Source organism: Hyperolius riggenbachi, chromosome 9 (assembly GCF_040937935.1).
Source record: "Hyperolius riggenbachi isolate aHypRig1 chromosome 9, aHypRig1.pri, whole genome shotgun sequence".
Classification (NCBI taxonomy): Eukaryota; Metazoa; Chordata; class Amphibia; order Anura; family Hyperoliidae; genus Hyperolius; species Hyperolius riggenbachi.
In genome coordinates, this window is record NC_090654.1 from 223764763 (window position 1) to 223785997 (window position 21235).

A 21235-nucleotide genomic window follows, 5' to 3' on the forward strand; every position below is an offset into this window, starting at 1 on the left:
CTGGCACGAGAGGGGGAGAGCGGGCCTGTCCTGGCACTGGAGCAGGAAAGCGGGGCTGTCCTGGCACTGGAACAGGTGAGTGGGCCTGTCCTTGCATTGGAGCAGGAGAGTGGCCTAACCTGGAACTGGAGCAGGAGAGTGGGCCTGACCTGGTACTGGAGCAGAAGAGTGGGCCTGACCTGGCACTGGAGCAGGAGAGTGGGCCTGACCTGGTACTGGAGCAGGAGAGTGGGCCTGACCTGGCACTGGAACAGAAGAGTGGGCCTGACCTGGTACTGGAGCAGGAGAGTGGGCCTGACCTGGCACTGGAGCATGAGAGTGGGCCTGACCTGCAACTGGAGCAGGAGAGTGGGCCTGACCTGGCACTGGAGAAGGACAGTGGGCCTGACCTTGCACTGGAACAGAAGAGTGGGCCTGACCTGGTACTGGAGCAGGAGAGTGGGCCTGACCTGGCACTGGAGCATGAGAGTGGGCCTGACCTGGCACTGGAGCAGGAGAGTGGGCCTGACCTGGCACTGGAGCAGGAGAGTGGGCCTGACCTGGCACTGGAGCATGAGAGTGGGCCTGACCTGGCACTAGAGCAGGAGAGTGGGCCTGACCTGGCACTGGAGCAGGAGAGTGGGCCTGACCTGACACTGGAGCAGGAGAGTGGGCCCGACCTGGCACTGGAGCAGGGGAGTGGGCCTGCCCTAACACTGGAGCAGGGGAGTGGGCCTGACCTAACATTGGAGAAGGACAGTGGGCCTGACCTTGCACTGGAACAGAAGAGTGGGCCTGCCCTGGCACTGGAGCAGGAGAAAAAGCCTAATCTGGCACTGTAGCATGAGAGTGCAGCATAATAAATGCAATACCATGCTCCTCTGCACTACTTTGTAAAATGAGGGGACAAAGGGTCAGCGAAGGAGAATGGGGTGGATGGGATAAGGGGGAGAGGGACAGCACCTTTCCCCAGGCCCTTTATTTAACTTGCAGCCCTGGGGCTACTGTTATACCTCTACCTGTACGTAAATAAATTGTGTTGACGGCCTGCTGTCCCGTTTAAGGTTGTGTCCGTTTGACTAAAGTAATACTTACCAGATCTGTATCCGCACTTTAATTCCATCAACATCTATGGTCTTCATTTTAAAATCCACCCCTGGGAATAAAAAAAAAAAACATGCTGTTATAAATTACTGGGCACATATAGGCTGCAGGTTTGTCAAGAGTGCACCTAATATGAGAAACTATAAAAGTTGCTATCGCACGCAAACTTGAGGCATGCTGATATTCTGGCATCAGTAGACTGTAAGCGGTAAACCTACTAGAAACATGCAGTTTAGGCAGATGTCAGAACACCTGATCTGCATACTTCCATATTACTGATTTAGAAAGTACTACAGACAGAGGATCAGCATGACAGCCAGACAATTAGCAGCTATTCATTTAAAATCGCAAATCGTGACACCCCCAATAGGGTTGCCAGGTGTCCGGTTTTACACCGGACAGTCCGGTTTTTGTGCGCTGTGTCCGGTGCAAAAAGGCATGCTAAACCGGACAATTAAGTTGTCCGGTTTAGAGCCCGCCCCGCAGCGCAGGAGGAGAACAGCGCAGCAGAGAGAGAGCTGGGAGCAGCGGTGGAGAAGGGGGGCAATCTCCCCCCCCTTCCCTCACCTTAGGGTGCTCTCTCTCCCCCGCTGTCTCCTCCAGGATGATGTGCAGGCTGGCGAGTGGCTGCAGGCGGAACTTACCTCTGTGTCGCTCCAGCGCCGGAAGTTCGGGTCCCGCAGCCGCTGAGATTCGACTCAAAAAAGATCCGGATCAAAGATCCGAATCATTCATGAGCCGGACAACACTAATCAGTCTGTAGTGTTGTCCGGCTCATGAATGATTCGAAATCAGTCTGAATAGTGTTGTCCGGCTCATGAATGATTCGAATCTTTGATCCGGATCTTTTTTGAGTCGAATCTCAGCGGCTGCGGGACCCGAACTTCCGGCGCCTGCGACACAGAGGTAAGTTCTGCCCGCAGCCACCCGTCAGCCTGCACATCATATTGGAGGAGACAGCGGGGGAGAGAGAGCACCCTAAGGTGAGGGAAGGGGGTAGAAATTGCCCCCCTTCTCCACCGCTGCTCCCAGCTCTCTCTCTGCTGCACTGTTCTCCTCCTGCGGGGGGGGGGGGGGGGGGCGGGGGGCACCTGGCTACCTAACCTATTCTGGGCACATATAGCCCCTGGCTACCTATTCCGGGCACATATACCGCCTGGCTACCTATTCTGGGCACATATAGCCCCTGGCTGCCTATTCTGGGCACATATACCCCTGGCTACCTATTCCGGGCACATATAGCCCCTGGCTACCTATTCCGGGCACATATAGCCCCTGGCTACCTATTCTGGGCACATATAGCCCCTGGCTACCTATTCTGGGCACATATAGCCCCTGGCTACCTATTCTGGGCACATATAGCTCCTGGCTACCTATTCTGGGCACATATACCCCCTGGCTACCTATTCTGGGCACATATACCCCCTGGCTACATATACTGGGACATATATACCCCTGCCTACGTATACTGGGACATATACACCCCTGCCTACATATACTGGGACATATATACCCCCTGGCTACATATACTGGGCACATATATCCCTGGCTACATATACTGGGAACACTGGCTGTTTGTCATTATGTGCATTTAGTGGTGAAAAGCTGTCTCTTTTGTGCATTTACTGGTGAAAAGCTGTCTCTTATTATGTGCATTTACTGGTGAAAAGCTGTGTCTTATTATGTGCATTTACTGGTGAAAAGCTGTCTCTTGTGCATTTACTGGGGAAAAGCTGTCTCTTATTATGTGCATTTACTGGCGAAAAGGTGTCTCTTATAATGTGCATTTACTGGTGAAAAGCTGTCTCTTATAATGTGCATTTACTGGTGAAAAACTGTCTCTTATGTGCACTGGACCAGTACTACTGGTGAGGACAGTTAGTGACATGGCTATGTACTCTGTAATGTGCTGCAGAAGATGTCAGTGCGATATAAATACTATAAATTTTTTTTAAAAAAAAGCCCATTGCTTAGCCCCACTCTACATAAAAGTGCGCTTCTGACTCCGCCCCTAACTCCACCCCTAACTCCACCCCCGGTTTTCTCCATCAGCCGACCTGGCAACCCTAACCCCCAAGCACTCTATACAAAACAATTGTCACTGCGCATCAAAACCTGCCAATGGCAACTACAGTGTCAGAGGTGCAAGAAGGGGATGGGGAACAGTTTGTTAATGATTACCACTATTCAAAGTATCTATAGAAGTGATTATTATGAGCACAGGACCAATAGAGAGCTAATACTGTAATTGAGGGAGGGCCCTTCAGGGCCCCGATGCGGTCGCAATCACTGCAACCCCTATTGCTACGCCCCTGGTTCACACCATTTGCATCGAGTAAGGCCTTGTTCACAGTACATGTGTTGCAATGCGCATTTCGGCAGTGCGTATGGGGTGCGATCAGCAAGAACATCAGAAGTGCAAAGACTGCTCTGTCTGATGTTCAGACTAGGGGCTTAATTCACAAAAACGTGATAACTCATATCACGGCCGCGTTAGCGTTTTGCGTGCGTTTTGGCATTGCTGCGCGCAATCGCAAATTTTCGCATGCAATAAATTTGCGATTGCGTGAGAAAATTCGCAATTGTGCATGAAAATTTGCGATTTAGTGAATCAAGCCCTATATGCACTGCGCAAAAGTGTGGTGCACTATCGCACTGCTGCAAAATGCAGCAAAATGCAGCGCTGACCCATTGGCTGAAATGAATGGGATCAGCAGCATAGAGCACCACAGTGGGCGTGCGATCGTGCGTGTTGCAATCACACGGCCATTCTACATTTAACAACGTGAACGAGACCTAACAGGTGCTCTATGACGCACATAACACAATGCACAGCGGGTGTGTAAAAAATGCACACATTAATTCATAGCATGGTCAGTAGCTATGAAAAACGCATGTTTTTTCACAGATTATCCAGAAATGATCAGCAGAAGTGTAAAACGCTGAAAATTTGCATCTCATTTATTACAGCTAGACAAGACCAGGACTACAAGTGTAGCAATCTCAGACGTAAACTCTGTACAGGAAGAAGGTAGAGGGTGATTCAACCTGCCATCAACCATCCCATGCTGAAGTAATGAATTCTGAACGGACTGTCATGTTGTATCACATCCACTGACTGTAATGACTGTCCCATTATTTGTACCATTAGCAATTTTTCTCCAGCCAGGTGAAGTACGGTACGTGCCTCCATCAGTGACTTAGATGAGGTCTGACAAAGGAACAGCCAGGACTTTCAGCATTAATAAGAACCTACAAATGAGTTAGTGCTAGAAGGCTCTCAGCCATGCCAGAAGCTCTACGAACAGGATGTCATGCAGACAATGTGGATTTGGCATCAGGGCTCTGAATTATCATGTATTCTAACTGGTAGACAATTTACCCTATAAGAATCGACACTCAGTCATAGTTAACTCCATAACCATGGAAACTCGCTCACACCAAAGCCCACAGTGTTAAATCCATAACCATGGAAATTCACTCGTACCAAAGCCCACAGAGTTAAAGTGAACCGAGCAGCATTTTTAGCCCCAGGGCATCTCAAAAGCACATTAAAAATGCATTCTGACAATTTGGCTCATTACTAAAAAAAACTCAATTTGACCTCTTCTTTTTACATTTAAATGTTTGTTAGAGGCTTTTATTGCCCTACTTCTGTGGCCTGCCATCTGCAGAAAGAGCAGGCAGATACGGACTGCTGTAATTAGCAGTAGCAATGAGCAAACAAAAGCTTTCATCATCCGGGGGGGGGGGGGAAGATATAGGACACTGTACTTCAAACTGTACTGTGCTGTACTTCAAACGGTTTAGAGAAGTCACACTTGACTACAGTCACACCATCCACTGGATAAATAAGGGCAGAGGGAAGGGGAGTGGAGAAAATGGCAGCTCCTACAGCTATTAGAAATCAGGAAAAACTAAAGAAAAAAGTTGCTTGGATCCCCTTAACTCTATAACCATTGAAACTCACTCATACCAAAGCCCAATAGGTAAAGCTAAGAGCTAAGTACACACGCTGGTCTGAGCCTGGGCATGGCAGAGGATAACGACTGCCATGGCCGTGAATCAGACCAGATTGTGTACAACGGCCATATGACTTTTGCAAAAGATCCACTAGGATCACACTGGGACGTTGTATTGCACTACACTATAACGTACATATAATGCATCTAAAAGTAAAATGTATAACGCACGCAAAAAAGCAAATGACCAATGTACACTTTGACACACACTATGCCCATCAATGTGTGAGCGTCCAGCAATACACTGCATGTTCTGCATTGTAACAATGGAATGAATTGCATCACAGTGCAACTAATGAGGTGAGCAGGCCCTGTCCGCCCATGATGCCAAGTGAGGCGACTTCCTCAGGCGGCAGAAGTCTGGGGACAGCGCAAGGCAGAAACAGGAAGTGAAGAGAGTGTCTGGCCAACCTATACTGGGGGCAACTGTACCTGGCTAAAATACTGGGGGCCACTGTACCTAGCTACCAATACTTGGGGCACCTATACCTGGAGGGCTCACCGCAGCTATAACGTGCGGTGGAAATTGTCAGGTGCTTTGCGATCATTCCAACTCAGGGGGTGGGGGGATCCACACAAGTTTGCCTCAGGCAGCAAAAAGTCTAGGACCGGCCCTGGAGGTGAGAACGTTTCATACACTTTGAATCACAAGATGACAGAGTCTGTTACAAAGCAATGTGCCAGCGGGAATACCCTTCGGGTGAGTTCACATTATACATGCTGGGTTGTGTTGCTGCATATGAATGCGCTGCTTATACCATTGACTGAGCATGTTCACATCTCTATGTACATAGTGTAGTGCACTGTATCAGATATCAGTAGAAAGATAGCTAACCATCAGAAAAACAAAGAGGAAGGGAATTTGATGAGTGTATTGAAAGCTAGATACCTTAGTTGTTTTTTTTGTTCTTTGGTTATATTACAGATGTATAGGTACAGTTAATGTTAAGTTTTCACACCTTATTAGTAAAAAGAATTTTAAGCCACCAGCAAGCAAGAAAATACTAAACAGAAGATGAAAAATGATCTCCTAGGAAAAAACTTAGGAGAAACTGAATAAAGGCCAAAGTCTAGAGAAAATCCCCCAAGAAACATTTATCTATGTGAGAAATGCATGCAATTTTTCGCACACACACTGCACATTTCTGTGCATTTTAAAGGAACTTAAAGTGAGAGGTATATGGAGACTGCCATATTTATTTCCTTTTACGCAATGCCAATTGCCTGGCTCTCCTGCTGGTCCTCTGCCTCTAATACTTTTAGCCATAGTCCCTGAACAAGCATGCAGCAGATCAGGTGTTTCTGACATTATTGTCAGATCTGACAAGATTAGCTGCATGCATGTTTCTAGTGGTATTCAGACTCTACTGCAGCCTAACAGATCAGAAGGGCTGCCAGGCAACTAGTATTGTTGAAAATGAAATAAATATGGCAGCCTCCATATAATTCTGGCTTCAGGTTCCCTTTAAACACGCAAATTATTCCATGGTAGCTGATGATTTTCAACAGAAAAACGCACAGGTTGTGTGATTTCATAGTTCTTAACTATCCCTTTTTTCGGAGGGACAGTTGCTCTTTGAAAATCAAATCCCTCTGTCCCTCTTTCTTTCTAAATTTGTCCCTATTTCAGGAGTGATGTACAGATCTACCGTATGTAAATATATGTATTTTTCTACAGAAAAATGTGCTTAACTGACTCTAAACTTTGAATAATAAAACCACATATTTTGCTTTTGAATTCTTTGTGATATGCCTGACGAGGGGTGCGGTGGGGGCGTGGTTAGAGATGTGGCAGGGTGTGTCTTAAGGTGTCCCTTTTTCTTATCGCAAAATGTTGGGCAGTATGGCAAAGTTACTAAAAGTTATACAATATTGTCCACTGCAATAGATGCAGCGTGAAAGTACCCATAAGGATATACAGTGATTGCCTGCACAATGCACTCAACTCAGGATTAGAAATGGCCCGAACTATTCGCCCGGCTAATAGTTTGCGGCGAACAAGGGCTGTTTGCGTTTGCATCTTCAAGCAAACACTTGGCATGTTTGATCAGCCCCCTATACATTATAATGGGAGATCAGGGAGATTGTGCTGCTGACAGGAAGAGCGTTAGGTGTGCCGGTGTTCTGTGTCCTCAGTGCAGATTCTTGCTGCTACCACATTGTCCTGAACAGCTAAGTATTTCTTAGGGCTAGTACATTGTTTTTCTTGCTATTGTATTGCTGTTCTGTGTCCAGTGCACAAGTTAGCTGTTGGAGACAGGTCTGCTGGTCCTAATAGTGCATGGACCATAACCCAATAATCCTTCACCACCACTACTGGCATCTGGTATCCACTAATAACCCATGTATAAGGCCTTGGTGCAGAATCAGTGTTTTTTGGTCACTTAACTGTCAATGAACAACCACAACCTGACCATAGAGGCTGGAAAACTGCGATCGCCTGCACTCCCATGAACGTGCGCACAAGCACGGCGGCCACTACGCATCCCTACATAAAGATTGCTGCAGAGAGGACTAACATTTATGTCCTGGAGGTGTCACCTAGCAAAAACAATGAATTGCTTTACCTAATGTTATCACTAAAGCTCTTTGTGGCTCTCTGAGGTTGTTTCTGGTGCGTTAAATGCGGCGTTTCGTCTGTCAGTGTGAACCGGGCCTAACCCTTACACTACCTTATCGCCGTGTATGCATGCCAGACGTTTTAAAGCACTTAATTCCACAAATTTAGAAATGCAATGTGATTTCTGCCTTTTAGAGATTGAAACGTGACTCTGCATCAACTACGTCATTTTTGGTGGGACTTTTGCCATGGATCCACCTCTGGCATGACACAGTCCAGGTGTTAGGCCCCTTGAAACAACTTTTCCATCACTTTTGTGGCCAGAAACAGTCCCTATAGGTTTTAAAATTAGCCTGCTTATTGAAGTCTATGGCATTTCGCAAGATTCGCCTGTTCGCAAACTTTTGCGGAAATTCACGTTCGAACTTCGCGGACCGAAAATTTGGTGTTCGGGCATCACTACTCAGGATTCTACTGCAAGCAATTCCAACTGTGATCAACAAGTGATCACTGTGCTAATACATAACCACTTTAAGGCCTCTTTCAGGCAGACGGGTAAACTGCAGGCTTGTCGGGCAGTTCAGCCTCCCATCAGCTGACCACTGAACGCCTTCCAGCTGCAATGTAATGAAGCCCTATGGCAGGGTTTGTAACCCTATGTGTTCCCGAATGGCCAGACGCTGCACAGAAACAGCTGACAGGCAATCAAAGAGGCTGAGTGTGATGAAGAAGACTTGTGAGTTTCATTGTCATGTTAAAGTGTACCAGAGCTGACACTAACTAAAAGTTTTATACATACCTTGGGCTTCTTCCAGCCCCATCCACACAGATCGCTCCCACGCCGCCGTCCTGTGCTGTCTGCAGCTTCGGTATCGGGTCCTGTCACTTCTGTCTTTTGAGGCCAGTCTGATGTAAGAGAAGTGCGCTCTTTGCGTATCTGTCCAGCAGCCACCAAAGAGATACTAAGAGGGCACACTACTCCTGCCTAGACTGGAGCCAACTGGCTAAAGTAACGGGACCTGATACCGGAGCTTTAGGCAGCGGCGTGGGATCGAGCTGTGCAGATGGGGCTGGAACAAGCCCCAGGTATGTATAAAACTTTTAGTAAGTGTCAGCTCTAGTTTCCTTTAATGCTTGTTTCTTTTTTCATCTACCTACATGTTGCCTGACTGCGGCTAATTCATATATTAATATCCCTAATATATTTACTCATTTTCTGTTAGAATTATGATTAATGATAAAATTGTCTAATCTAACATAGGTAAATATGGATCTGATACAAGAGCTGCCAGTAATATTGCGCCAGCAGGTTACCACTCAATGTGCAAATAGTATGACCCACGGTACATGGCTAACACGAGCATTGCTATGGTAACGCACATTATGCTACTTGCTTAATACGCATTACCGTTGTAATGCTCACGTTATCCATGTACAGCAGGTCACGCTAACTCCACAATGCCCGTGCTAGACGTCAAGCTTGATCTGATGATGAGGTCATATATGGATATTCTGACCGACTGGCTGCATCATCAGGTTGAGACAGACCTCTAGTATGGCAGTGCACACCACGCAGGGAAGGAGGGAGGCAGAAGCTCTACACTAGTGCAGCTGAGCAGTGCAGGACCGTAAATAGGGTATGCCCACTTCCCAGCCATCTGCACATTGTCCACTAGGAAGGGGGGACCTACGCTAGGGACACATCGGGCTGTCTATACTGGGGGGCGGGGGGGGTCTCTCCCTAATACTGAGTGCACATGTTCTGCCTATCTATACGGGGGGATGTACCGAATACTGTGGACACATCTGGCTGTCTATACTGGTGAGGGGGGCTACCTAATACTGGGGGCACATCTGCCTATACTGGGGGGATCTGGGGGCACATCTATACTGGGTAAAGGGGCTACCTTATAAGGCGGCACACCTGGTGGTCTATACTAAAGTGGGGTACCTACCTAATATTGAGGACACATCTGCCTATCTACACTGTGGAGAGGGGCTACCTTATACTGGGGGCACATCTAGCTACCTACACTGGGAGTACATCTGGCTACCTATACTGGAGAGGGGACAATTTGGGGGAAGGGGAGGGGGGGGGGGCTTTTTTTGGCATCTCTGCCTCTTTTGCTGGGCAGATTTTTATTGGCCCTGATGATATGCACTTCCTCATAGAAGCCTATAATGCTATCCCACAACGGTCATTGAGCCCTTTCCGGGTACTGTTTAATGCAGCAGGATGGCAGTGGTTTCAGCACCACACATGTAAGCATTTGTGGTGTGGATATCTGGCAACAAAGATCCCGCTAATGTCCCCACTGACTGTGACAGTGTCTGCACAATGTTATGACTCCATGACACTCCTGCCTCCTGGTCGATGCACAGGAGCAGCGGACATACGGAGAAATGCAACACCCTCGGCTGTTCATGTAAGATAGGGTTAACTGCCCCTTAGAGCAGGGCTTTTCAACCTGTGGTACGCGTACCACCAGTGGTACTTTGCTGTTGGCCAGGTGGTACACACCAGGTTTGTCTGCCACTTGTCATCATCCCATCTTGCCTCCACAAAATTCAGCTCCCCTTGTTCGCTCCCCGCTGTGCTGCCCTGCGGCATACTTCAGACCTCTGATCAGTGGTGAAGAGACAGCCAGGCAATCGGTGCACAGTGACAGTCGAGTTACTGATGATCTGAGGTCTGAACTATTCTGCAGGGCAGCATAGCGAGGACCTCGGGGGCTAAAGAGGCTTCCACCTTCCTCCACAGTAGGGGGGATCCATCAAAAGGACGCCCAAAGATCTCCTTGTCAGCATACCCACAAACGCCGTAGCAGCTCTCCGCTTTGATTTTGGTGGAAACAGCCGAGCCTGATCGGGTCCGCTCTACTGCGCAGGCCCACGGGTGGTACTTCTAAATTTTCAGGTGATAACAGTGGTATAATTAGTGAAAAGATTGAAAAGCCCTGCCTTAGAGGAGCTCAAAATGTGACCCTTACTATATTGCTAGTCTAATATCCCTAGGGTAGTCTAATAGTGGCCACTAATGATCAATCTTTTTTGTTCAATTTTACCAAATCTATGTAGCAAAAGGGTAAACTGAGTAAATATAGTATATTAAATGGATATCAAATGGAGTCCTTCATATTACAGAGAAATAGTAGGATTGGACAAAAAAAATTGGATCATTAGTAGCCACCTTAAAAGTAGCCATACACAATACAACAAAATGATCCAAATTTTCGACAATTCCATAAAAAGTATCGGTTATACAGAAAAATGTAAAGCTTTTTTTAAATGTGTTCGAGAAATTTGATCAAGATTTAAATAATTTATTTTGAAAGGATACCTGAAGTGACATGTGACATGATGAGATAGACATGGGTGTGTACAGTGCCTAGCACACTAATAACTATGCTGTGTTCCTTTTTTTCTTTCTCTGTCTGAAAGAGTTAAATATCAGTTATGTAAGTGGCTGACTCAGTCCTGACTCAGACAGGAAGTGACTACAGTGTGACCCTCACTGATAAGAAATTCCAACTATAAAACACTTTCCTAGCAGAAAATGGCTTCTGAGAGCAAGAAAGAGATACAAAGGGGAATTTCTTATCGGGTATCCTTTAAATGATTGGGGAAAAGAATTGTATGGCACATGGGTCACATTTTTTAAATATTAAAATCAATCAGAAAAATTGATTGTAATTTTTGAATTACAGTGGCTGGATAGTGTACAGGTTGCCTCTGAAACAGGAGACCAGGGTTCAAATCTCGGCTCACCCGGGTTCAGTAAGCCAGCACCTATTCAGTGAAGAGACCATGGGCAATACTCCCTAATGCTGGGAATACACCATACGTTTTTTCAGCAGATAGATGGGTGAATAGATAATTTCCGACATGTCCAATCTTATTTTCGATCGTTTTTCTGATTGATTTCTCATAGAAGTGAATGGAAATGGATAAGAAAAGATAAGAAAATCAATTGGAAATAAGATCGGACAGTAAATTGACAGAAAAATCTCATTGTGTATTTCCAGCATTACACTGCTACTGCCTATGGAGCATGTCCTAGTGGCTGCTCCTCTGGTGCTTTGATTCTGCCAGGAGATAAGTGCAATATAAATGTTTAGTAATCAATCGCAAAATGCTCAAAAAAGCCCTTCTAGTGTGAATGGGCCCTAACAAGGTGTGTCAGGACTAAGTTAATTGGTCACCATCATGCAACAGAAACACACACAAAACAGCTGGTAAATCTAGTATGAATTGCATCTTCATAGGCAAATGCATGGGGGGATTACAGCTGCCCAGAATACCCCCTCAGACCAGGGCCGATGCAGTGTCTGGGGACAGGCACAAGTTGAGACACCTGAATATCTGCAGGCATCCAGTACAGTGCTGAGCCTTCAGCCAGCACTGCATGACCGAGGCGAGTTCCTACGGAACTCTCATGCTGGGTGATGTTTCCAGGGGGGAAGGAATTTCAGGCAGGGACGGTAGAGTAGGAGAGAGGGGATTGGGTAGTTTAGAATAGGGGAGTGGGCGGGGGTTTAGTTAGGCGGGCGGAGGTAACAGCAGTTACTTCCAGATAGGCAGCAAGAGCAAACGTGTCTGTTTGCTCTTGCAGCAGATTAGGCCCAGCGCGACCGGAACGGCTACAAAGATGTCGGACATCGACATCTCAGGCGCTCTGTGCCAACTGAGGGAGGAAGCGGACCGGCGGGGTGTGAATTGGAGGGGAGCCCTGGCGGCCTCTTCAGCCCCACCGGCTCCTGCCCCGGGCGGATCCAGCGACGGCGATCGAGCGGCGCGCAGGCCGCAACGGGCGAAGCGGGCGGTGGATCGCCTCTCCCCATCCCCACCAGCCGGCAGATCAAGGCAAGCGGCGGCGGAGGCGGGCAGCGCTATGGACGCCCCTCCGGCCGGCACCTCCAGCGCAGATCAGGTTGGTGCATCAGGGGACGGGGAGGCGGCATCCACCAGGTCAGGCGCCCCTGTGAGTGCTAGGAGGGGTCAGATTGGAGGGGGACGGAAAGGAAAAGGCAAGAAGGGCGGCAAGAAGGGCGGGGGGCGGCAGAGCAGGGTGGATGGCTCACTACAGGCAGGCCCCAGTTCACAGGCCTCAGTGCCATCACAGGCCTCAGCAGCAGCGGGCAGTAGTGGGGTGGGGGCCAGTACAGGTCAAGGGGGGAGTCAGGCAGGTGGGGCTGAGGCTACCCCAGCGGTCATGCCTCCGTGGGGTGCTGGGCCTCAGGCAGCAGTCGGTGGGTTCGGAGCAGTTGGGGGGTTTGGAGCGGGTGGGAATGTAGATGGCAGCCAGGGCGCGGGGGGTGGTGGCAATGTGCAGCATCAAGCCTGGGGAAATTTTTTCCCTGGCCCTTGGGGCCCACATCCACCTTGGGCGCAGTTTGGTCCCATGCAATGGCAGGGCATGGCTGGGGGTATGGGGTGGATCCCGCCTTACGCGGGTCCGGGCTGGCAGGGTTTCTCGGGACCAGGTGATGCTCGCACTGTTTTTTCCTCACAGGTCCCATCCGCTGGTGCATGCCCCGAGAGAGAGACACCCTCTTCGGCATCCATGACGCAGCAGGCGCAAGCAGGACGAGCAGAGGTTTCCTCGGGTCGGACGATGACGGCGGCCGGAGCCGCACCAGATGGCAGGCCCAATACACCTGCGCATCTTGAGGGTGAGTCACTTTCAATTGTTCCAGTAATCGACATGCAAGACGATAGGGGGGATGGTCAAAGCGATTGGAGGGATTTTATTGGCGGGGTAAAGTCATTATTGGACAAGTTTCAGGGGACAAGTGGGGGCAGCTCGGGGGCGGTAGCACGAGAGGTGAGCAGGGTCTGGGCTCCTTTGGCGGCTGGGGGTACATCGGGGGAGGACGGTGCAGGGCCTTCCCCGGAGTTGGGTACCATGTCAGGAGCAGGGGCAGGACAAGGGGAGGGAGCTGTAGAAAAAGGAGGGGAAAAAAGGGTCCCAATATCCGATTCTGCTAAGGGCAATGCATACATTTACTATGAGGGTCCCCTGGGGGCTCATCTCAAGACAGAAGTGAAAGAAAAAATTTGGCGGAAGGAATACATAGATATTTTCACGCTCCTACCGTTGGAATGCTTTAATATAGATCGGTGGGTAAAAGGAAAGGAGCATAGGAAGGAGGAGGATGAGGACAGAAGGAGACATAGGTTGATTCCTAGGACGTTTGGCAATTGGCTGCAAGCATTTACTATTTTAGGCAGCGTAATAGGGGAAAAGTTCCCGGAAAAATCCACCCCCTTATTTTGTTACCTGGATGCAATTTGGGAAGCGCACAGAGTTTATGGGGGTTTGGCATGGCTGAGGTACGACAAACAGTTTCGTCAACGCATGTCGGTTCAGCCAGATCTTGACTGGCACCACAAAGACATAGCGATATGGCTGAGGGTCATGAGCGGTAAGGGTGGGGTATACAGTCCAGCTGCGGGTGGTCAGCCCTTTCAGTCGGGGGGGTGCCTCTGCAGGGGCAGGGGCAACAGGCACTGGAAAAAAGGGCCTGTGTTGGGCCTTTAATGACTCCTCCTGTAAATGGGGATCCAACTGTAAGTTTAAGCATGAGTGCTCTTTCTGTGGGGGTTTGCATGCAGTCAGCAGGTGTTTCAAGAAAGGAAAAGGGGCACCCGGCAATAAGGCACCAGACAGGTTTGGTAAGAGGGATGACGCCGGTGAGAGTAGGGGCGATGGGTCCCTGGTTAGATAGGTACGGGGACCGGGAGGTGGCCCATTTGCTGAGGAATGGGTTTGTTTTTGGTTTCAATATACCATCATGTGTTCAGTCTGGGACTATGTCAAAAAAGAATTTGAAATCTGCTCGATTGCATAGGGAGGTGGTGAAGGAAAAACTGGAGAAGGAGGTCTCTCTGGGGAGAATGGCGGGCCCCTTTGATGATATCCCTATTCCAGGTTTGGTGGTTTCACCCCTAGGGGTGGTGCCAAAAAAGGACAAGGGGAAGTTCCGCTTGATCCATCATTTATCGTTCCCAAAGGGTGAGTCGGTAAATGACGGTATCGACAAGGAATTATCATCGGTGTCTTACGCATCCTTTGACATAGCTTTACGCATGGTCCGTGAAGCGGGTGAGGGTGCGTTAATGGCAAAAACGGACATAGAATCTGCATTCCGACTGCTTCCGGTACACCCGGAGAGCATGAGATTCTTAGGCTGTTATTTTGGGGGTGCATTCTACGTGGACCGGTGCCTGCCCATGGGTTGTTCTATCTCTTGTTCTTTATTTGAAGCATTCAGCACGTTTCTAGAATGGGTGATTAGGGAGAAGGCAGGTTTCTCCTCGATCACACATTATTTGGATGACTTCTTTTTGGTGGCACCGGCCCATTCTGGAATGTGCACACTTGTGTTGAGAGAAATTCAGCGCACGTTTGGCGAGTTCGGGGTTCCCCTAGCGGCTGATAAGACGGAGGGCCCAGGGACCGTAATGAAGTTCCTCGGCATCGAGATCGATTCGGAACGACGTTTGTGTTGTTTACCGGCGGACAAATTGGAAGATCTTATGCAGATGGTGCTAGAGGTGAAGGGAGCCAACAAGGTTACTTTACACCAGCTGCAATCTCTACTTGGAAAATTAAATTTTGCCTGTCGGGTAATCCCGATGGGCAGAGTTTTTTCAAGAAGATTGGCAATGGCTACGAGCGGTGTAAAAGAACAACATCATTACATCCGGGTCAATCGGGAGATGCGCGAGGATTTGGGGGTATGGGCGGAATTTCTCTCTCACTTCAATGATTTGGCATTTTGGACGGAGTCGGTCGTTTCGAACGAGCAAATTGAATTATTTACGGACGCGTCTGGGTCGGTAGGTTTTGGGGCCTTTTTTCAAGGGAGGTGGTGCGCAGCGGAATGGCCTAATAGTTGGCGGGGGACTGACTTGGTCAGGAACCTGGCTTTTCTGGAGCTTTTCCCGGTTGTAGTGGCACTGGACTTATGGGGTCCGGCGTTAACCAATCGCTCCATTCGGTTCAGGTCAGATAACATGGCTGTGGTGTCAGCGATTAATTCCCTGTCGGCCTCCTCACTTCCGGTTATTAAACTGTTGCGTCGTTTTGTGTTACTATGCTTGCAATTTAACCTGCATGTATCAGCAGTTCACATACCGGGCGTTTCTAACGGTATCGCGGATTCCCTTTCTCGTTCGCAGTGGATCCGATTCCGGGAGCTGGCACCAGAGGGGCGGGCGGTAGGAGAGGAATGCCCATCTTACCTGTGGGGGATAATTTAGGCTCCTTGTGGCAATTTATTAAGCGATCGGTGGCAGTGTCAACCTGGGAGGTGTATCATAAGGTATGGTGTCTGTGGTTTCAATGGAGGGAGGATTTAGTGTTTCCAGATTCGGAGGAGGGAAGAAAGGACTTGATGCGGTGGCTGATGGGAACGTGGCTGGAAGCGGGTTTATCGCATGCGGTAATTTCAAAACGATTGGCAGCCCTTTCCTTTTTAGCGAAATTGTTGGAGTGGAGGGATTTCACAAGGTTGTTTGCGATTCGACAGGCTCTGAAGGGATTGAGGAGGGGTTCGAAAGGGGGGAGGGGGGACAGACGGAGGCCAATCTCATGGGAAATTCTGGTGGGTTTGGTGGGCCAGTTGGAGGCGGTATGTTCATCGAGCTATGAGATTCTTTTGTTTAAGCTGGCTTTTTCACTAGCATTTTATGGGGCATTGCGCATTAGCGAGTTGGTCAGCAAGACTCGAAAAGAGCACGGAGGCCTAATGTGCGAGGATGTGTGGAGGCAAGGGAAGGCGTTAGTGGTGCATATTCGGAAATCTAAAACTGATCAGCTGGGTAAAGGGGTATCAGTGCAGTTATTCCCATTGGCAGGATGCGAGACGTGCCCGGTCCGTTCCTGGGTGAACTTTATGGGGGTTCACGCGGCTGAGGAAGGATCGCTGTTAATGCACGAGGACAGGTCACCACTGTCTAAATTTCAGTTTACAGCGGTGTTACGTTTATGTTTGAAACACGTGGGGCTTCCCGAAAGGGAGTATGGTTCGCACTCCTTTCGGATAGGGGCCGCCACTGAGGCAGCAAGGCTGGGATTGTCACCAGAAATGATCAAGTGGATTGGGAGGTGGCAATCCCAGAGATTTGTGTCTTATGTTCGCCCTAGCAGGGTGCAGAAGTTACGTTGATAAAAGGGGCTAGGGGTAAAGGGAAGGAACGGGGGTGTTAGTGGTAGAGGAGTATCAGGGTTCACAATGATAAAAAATAATTAAAAAAAAAAAAAAAAATGCACGTCAGGTTTTTGTTTTTAGTTTGTTGATGTCACTGTTTTTTCCATTCTTTTAGATTCTCCGGTCTGTAAGGTTTGGCCAGGGCCGGCCCGCTCATGAGGTGGGGTGAAACTTTTGCCTCAGGCGGCAAAATTCCAGGGGCAGCACCCGCCCGTCCGTGGGTGCGGGGAGCCGGCCGCCGAGCTGAAGGGGTAGCTGGCAGGACGGGGGTATTGGGCCTAGCGGCGGGGAGGGGGGTCGGACCCCCCCCTCCCTCGCCTGGGTCCCCCGTGCTCCGCTCCCCTCCAGCCTTAAATACAAGCAGCCGCTATGTGTAAGAGGCACGGGCGGGTAGGACTCACCTCTTCCTCGTTCCAAGCGTGCGCTCCACTGACGTCACTTCCTGCAGCGTTGCAGGAAGTGACGTCAGTGGAGCGCACGCTTGGAACGAGGAAGAGGTGAGTCCTACCCGCCCGTGCCTCTTACACATAGCGGCTGCTTGTATTTAAGGCTGGAGGGGAGCGGAGCACGGGGGACCCAGGCGAGGGAGGGGGGGGTACGACCCCCTCCCCGCCGCTAGGCCCAATACCCCCGTCCTGCCAGCTACCCCTCCAGCTCGGCGGCCCCCCAGAGCGCGCCCCCCACCGGGGGGGGGGGGGCGACGGAAATTTTTTTTTTGCCTCAGGCGGCAAATAGTCTAGGGCCGGCCCTGGGTTTGGCTCATCGGTCATTCCTTCCTTTACTGGGCGGAGCAAAGAGCCGGTGTGCGCAGGAATGGAAGGCAGCTAGGATTTTCGCCAAGAGAGGCAGTGTTATCTTGGAATGGAGTTAGGGGGCTACATTGGGAGGAGTTGTTAGGGCTTTTTTACAGAATGCTGCAGCGTGAGGGTGTACCTCACGTCGTGGTCATTCACGCGGGGGGTAACGACCTCGGGCTTACCCCAATGCGGGCGCTGATAAAACTGATGGTTTCCGGCCTCTCTGCAATGTTGGAGACCAGCCCTGGCCTTATTTTGATTTGGTCTGAAATGATTCCCCGTTTTCGCTGGCGGTACGCGAGAAGTTTTAGGGCGATCGACAAGGTGCGGATGAACGTTAACCGGGCGGTGGCAAAATTTGTGCGGGGCCATAGCGGCGTCGTGGCGCGACATGTTAATTTGGAGCGGAGACGGGAGCTTTTTAAGAGAGATGGAGTTCATCTGACGGACGTCGGGATGGACATATTCAATCTGTTGATTCAGGAAAAGATTGAATATGCGCTTGAGTTGTGGCGGGCACGCCAAAGGTAAGGCTTCACCTTTGGGGTGCTTGTGGCGGAAGTCCCTTTGCTAGAGGTGGTAGTTCTCTGCTAGTGGGAGGGGCAACTAAGGAACATTGGTGGGATGGCTTCTGCGGGGAAGCCATTTGAGCTAGTGGGAATGGAAATTATGGACTATTGGTGGCATGTAAGCCCACAGAGACTTCTGAGCCCAGGTCGCGGCTAGGAGTCTTTTGGTTTCATGCATGGTGGTTGCCCCTCAATTATGGTGGTTCCTAGCAAAGGGATTAACTTCGGTTTTAGGTTGGTTGGGTGTTTACAGTTGTATGCATATGTATGTATATATATATTTTTGCCTGATGTTTTTATGTGTATATATATATGTATGTATTTATTATTATTTGTTATTGAATGTTATTGTTTATTGTTATGATGGTGTTAATAATTGATGTATTGCATTGTCACTTTTCCGTGGCCAATACTTAATAAAGTTGTATCATTCCAGCACGGTGTCAGTTAGTCGGTTATAGTTTAAGAAGAGTGTCTGGAATGTTTAAGTGTATGGGGGTATCGGTCACGAGGGGGGGTTCTTATGGGTGTGGGGAGGGGTAATGTGTTGGGGTGTTTTGGTGTGAGAGTAGTAAGAGGTGAGTAGAGTAACGCTGCCGGGTCATGCAGCTCACAGCACTGCCCCCTTTCTTTCCCTGCTACAACTTGACTTCGGATGTAGCAGCAGCGTGTGTACAGAGCATGGAGCAGCTCTGGGGAACTTAACACAGTCAGGTATGAGCACAGCCCTGTACCCTGCTGTGTGAAAGCTTCAATTTCCCCTTCATTATTATCTGTATCCAAACTGCTCCTGATCGATCCCGTGGCCGGTCGGTCGGGAAGTTGCATTATGTGTACCCAGCATGATGTCCTACCATATTATTATACTGTATTGTGCATGGCTGAAGGAGACCTTTCAGGAATCCTCCCCTTGAAAATCCTGGGTTTGCCCCTGATCTTTATGGTGTAACCACTGAGAGAATTAAGCGTGACTGTACATATCTGCACAATAAGTGAAAAACCTTTTAATCCTCTAATTTTTACATAAACCATCAACTGCAGACGCCTAAGACGTAATTTATTTTAACACCCCTTAAAAAACATCTTAGCTACAATAATTATAATTCCAACACTCCAATTTGTCTTGGAGCATGATGGAACCTGTGGAGTGCGTCATGTCTAGTTTTCCATCGTCATAAAATGCGCTGACATCTCATACACATTGTATAACAGCGCTGAACACTTCACACATTCCGTCCTCACATATTAAAAAGCGCTTTGGGAAATCAAAGACACTTGTGTGCGCAAGATATTTGCTCAGAGAAGGATGTGTGACTTTCATTTGCATCAGGTTTAGTTATGCACACGGTGCAAAATCCAGAAAGCGGAATTAGCAATAGATTAAAGGGGAACTATAACCAAGGATAGAACTTCGGGCTTGATTCATCTTAGCAGCATAGCTTAATGAGAGGAGCGTGAGCTCAGCGCACACTATGCTGCAGTAGTGCAGCGTAGCGTGCGCTGGTAACTTATGCACGCTCCTTGCAACTGACGGTTGCTCCACTCATCCCACCCTGAGCCCTGTCGGATCTACTGGGGTAACAACCTTAGGACCGCGTCAAGTCGTGGGGGATAAGATTAGCAGGGATCGCGATCGATGCACATCGCTATAAGGGGACAGCTTAGTGACAAAGCTGTCACCTCGAGTGGCCTACAATGTGATCCCCTCTCATAGGCTGTTGACTATGAGCAGGGCTGTGGAGTCGGTACCAAAATCTTCTGACTCCAACTTCTCAGTTTATGAAACCATCGACTCCGAGTACCTAAAATGACTCCGACTCCTCGACTCCGACTCCTTAGTCTAATACTTACCAAGGCTGTGGATTTTGTACAAAATCATCCGACTCCGACTCCCACTCATCAGTTTATGAAATCACCGCCTCCAACTCCGACTCCGGGTACCCAAAATTGCTCCGACTCCTCGACTCCGACTCCAACTCCACAGCCCTGCCTATGAGAGGTGATTACTGATTGGATCTGGGGGGGAAGAAGGGAATTAAGCAAAAAATAGCACGATTTATTAAAAAATAAATACTTTATAAATTAATAATAAAAAAAGACACTGCAGCAGCAATCAGATGCCACCAACAGAAAGCTCTGTTGATGGCAACAAAAGGAGGCCAGATTCATTTGTGTGATAAGTTGTATGTCTGTGCAGCGAACTGTTAAAACTTCAGAGCACTGAATTGTAAAAAATTACCTGGTCACTAGGGGGGGGTGTAAGCCTGTTGGTCCTCAACTGGTTAACCTGCTGAGCGGTCTGGACGAGCTCAGCTCATCCAACACCGCCAGAGGCTGCCGCTCAGGCCCTGCTGGGCCGATTTTTGTCAAATAAAAAGCAGCACACGCAGCCGGCACTTTGCCAGCCGCGTGTGCTGCCTGATCGCCGCCGCTCTGCGGCGATCCGCCGCGAGCAGCGGCGAAAGAGGGTCCCCCCAGCCGCCTGAGCCCAGCATAGCCGGAACAAAAAGTTCCGGCCAGCGCTAAGGGCTGGATCGGAGGCGGCTGACGTCAGGACGTCGGCTGACGTCGATGACGTCACTCCGCTCGTCGCTATGGCGACGATATAAGCAAAACAAGGAAGGCCGCTCATTGCGGCCTTCCTTGTTTATTCTGGGCGCCGGAGGCGATCGGAAGATCGCCTCCGGAGCGCCCTCTAGTGGGCTTTCATGCAGCCAACTTTCAGTTGGCTGCATGAAATAGTTTTTTTTTTATTTAAAAAAAACCCTCCCGCAGCCACCCTGGCGATTTAATCAGAACGCCAGGGTGGCATGATCCCGGCGCTTTGATTGGCCCAATAGGCTGCCTTTCACCATAAACTTTGCTCCAAGTGTTAGGATACGCGGAGCTCTTGTACACTGAAAACACTGACCATATTAACCTTCATGGGGATAACAGAGTAGCTGATCTGACAAACAATGCAAGAATAAAATACAAATACTGTACAAGT

General features: G+C 49.1%; 1 protein-coding gene across 1 annotated transcript in view; it reads right to left on the reverse strand.

Moving 5' to 3' along the window:
- The window catches only part of RAB15 (RAB15, member RAS oncogene family), a 113273-nt gene that overhangs the window by 59522 nt on the left and 32516 nt on the right, over positions 1-21235 (reverse strand). The window contains exon 2 of the mRNA XM_068254041.1: positions 1075-1135. Within this exon, the coding sequence (XP_068110142.1) occupies positions 1075-1135 (61 nt within the window). The remainder of the gene's footprint in view (positions 1-1074; positions 1136-21235) is intronic.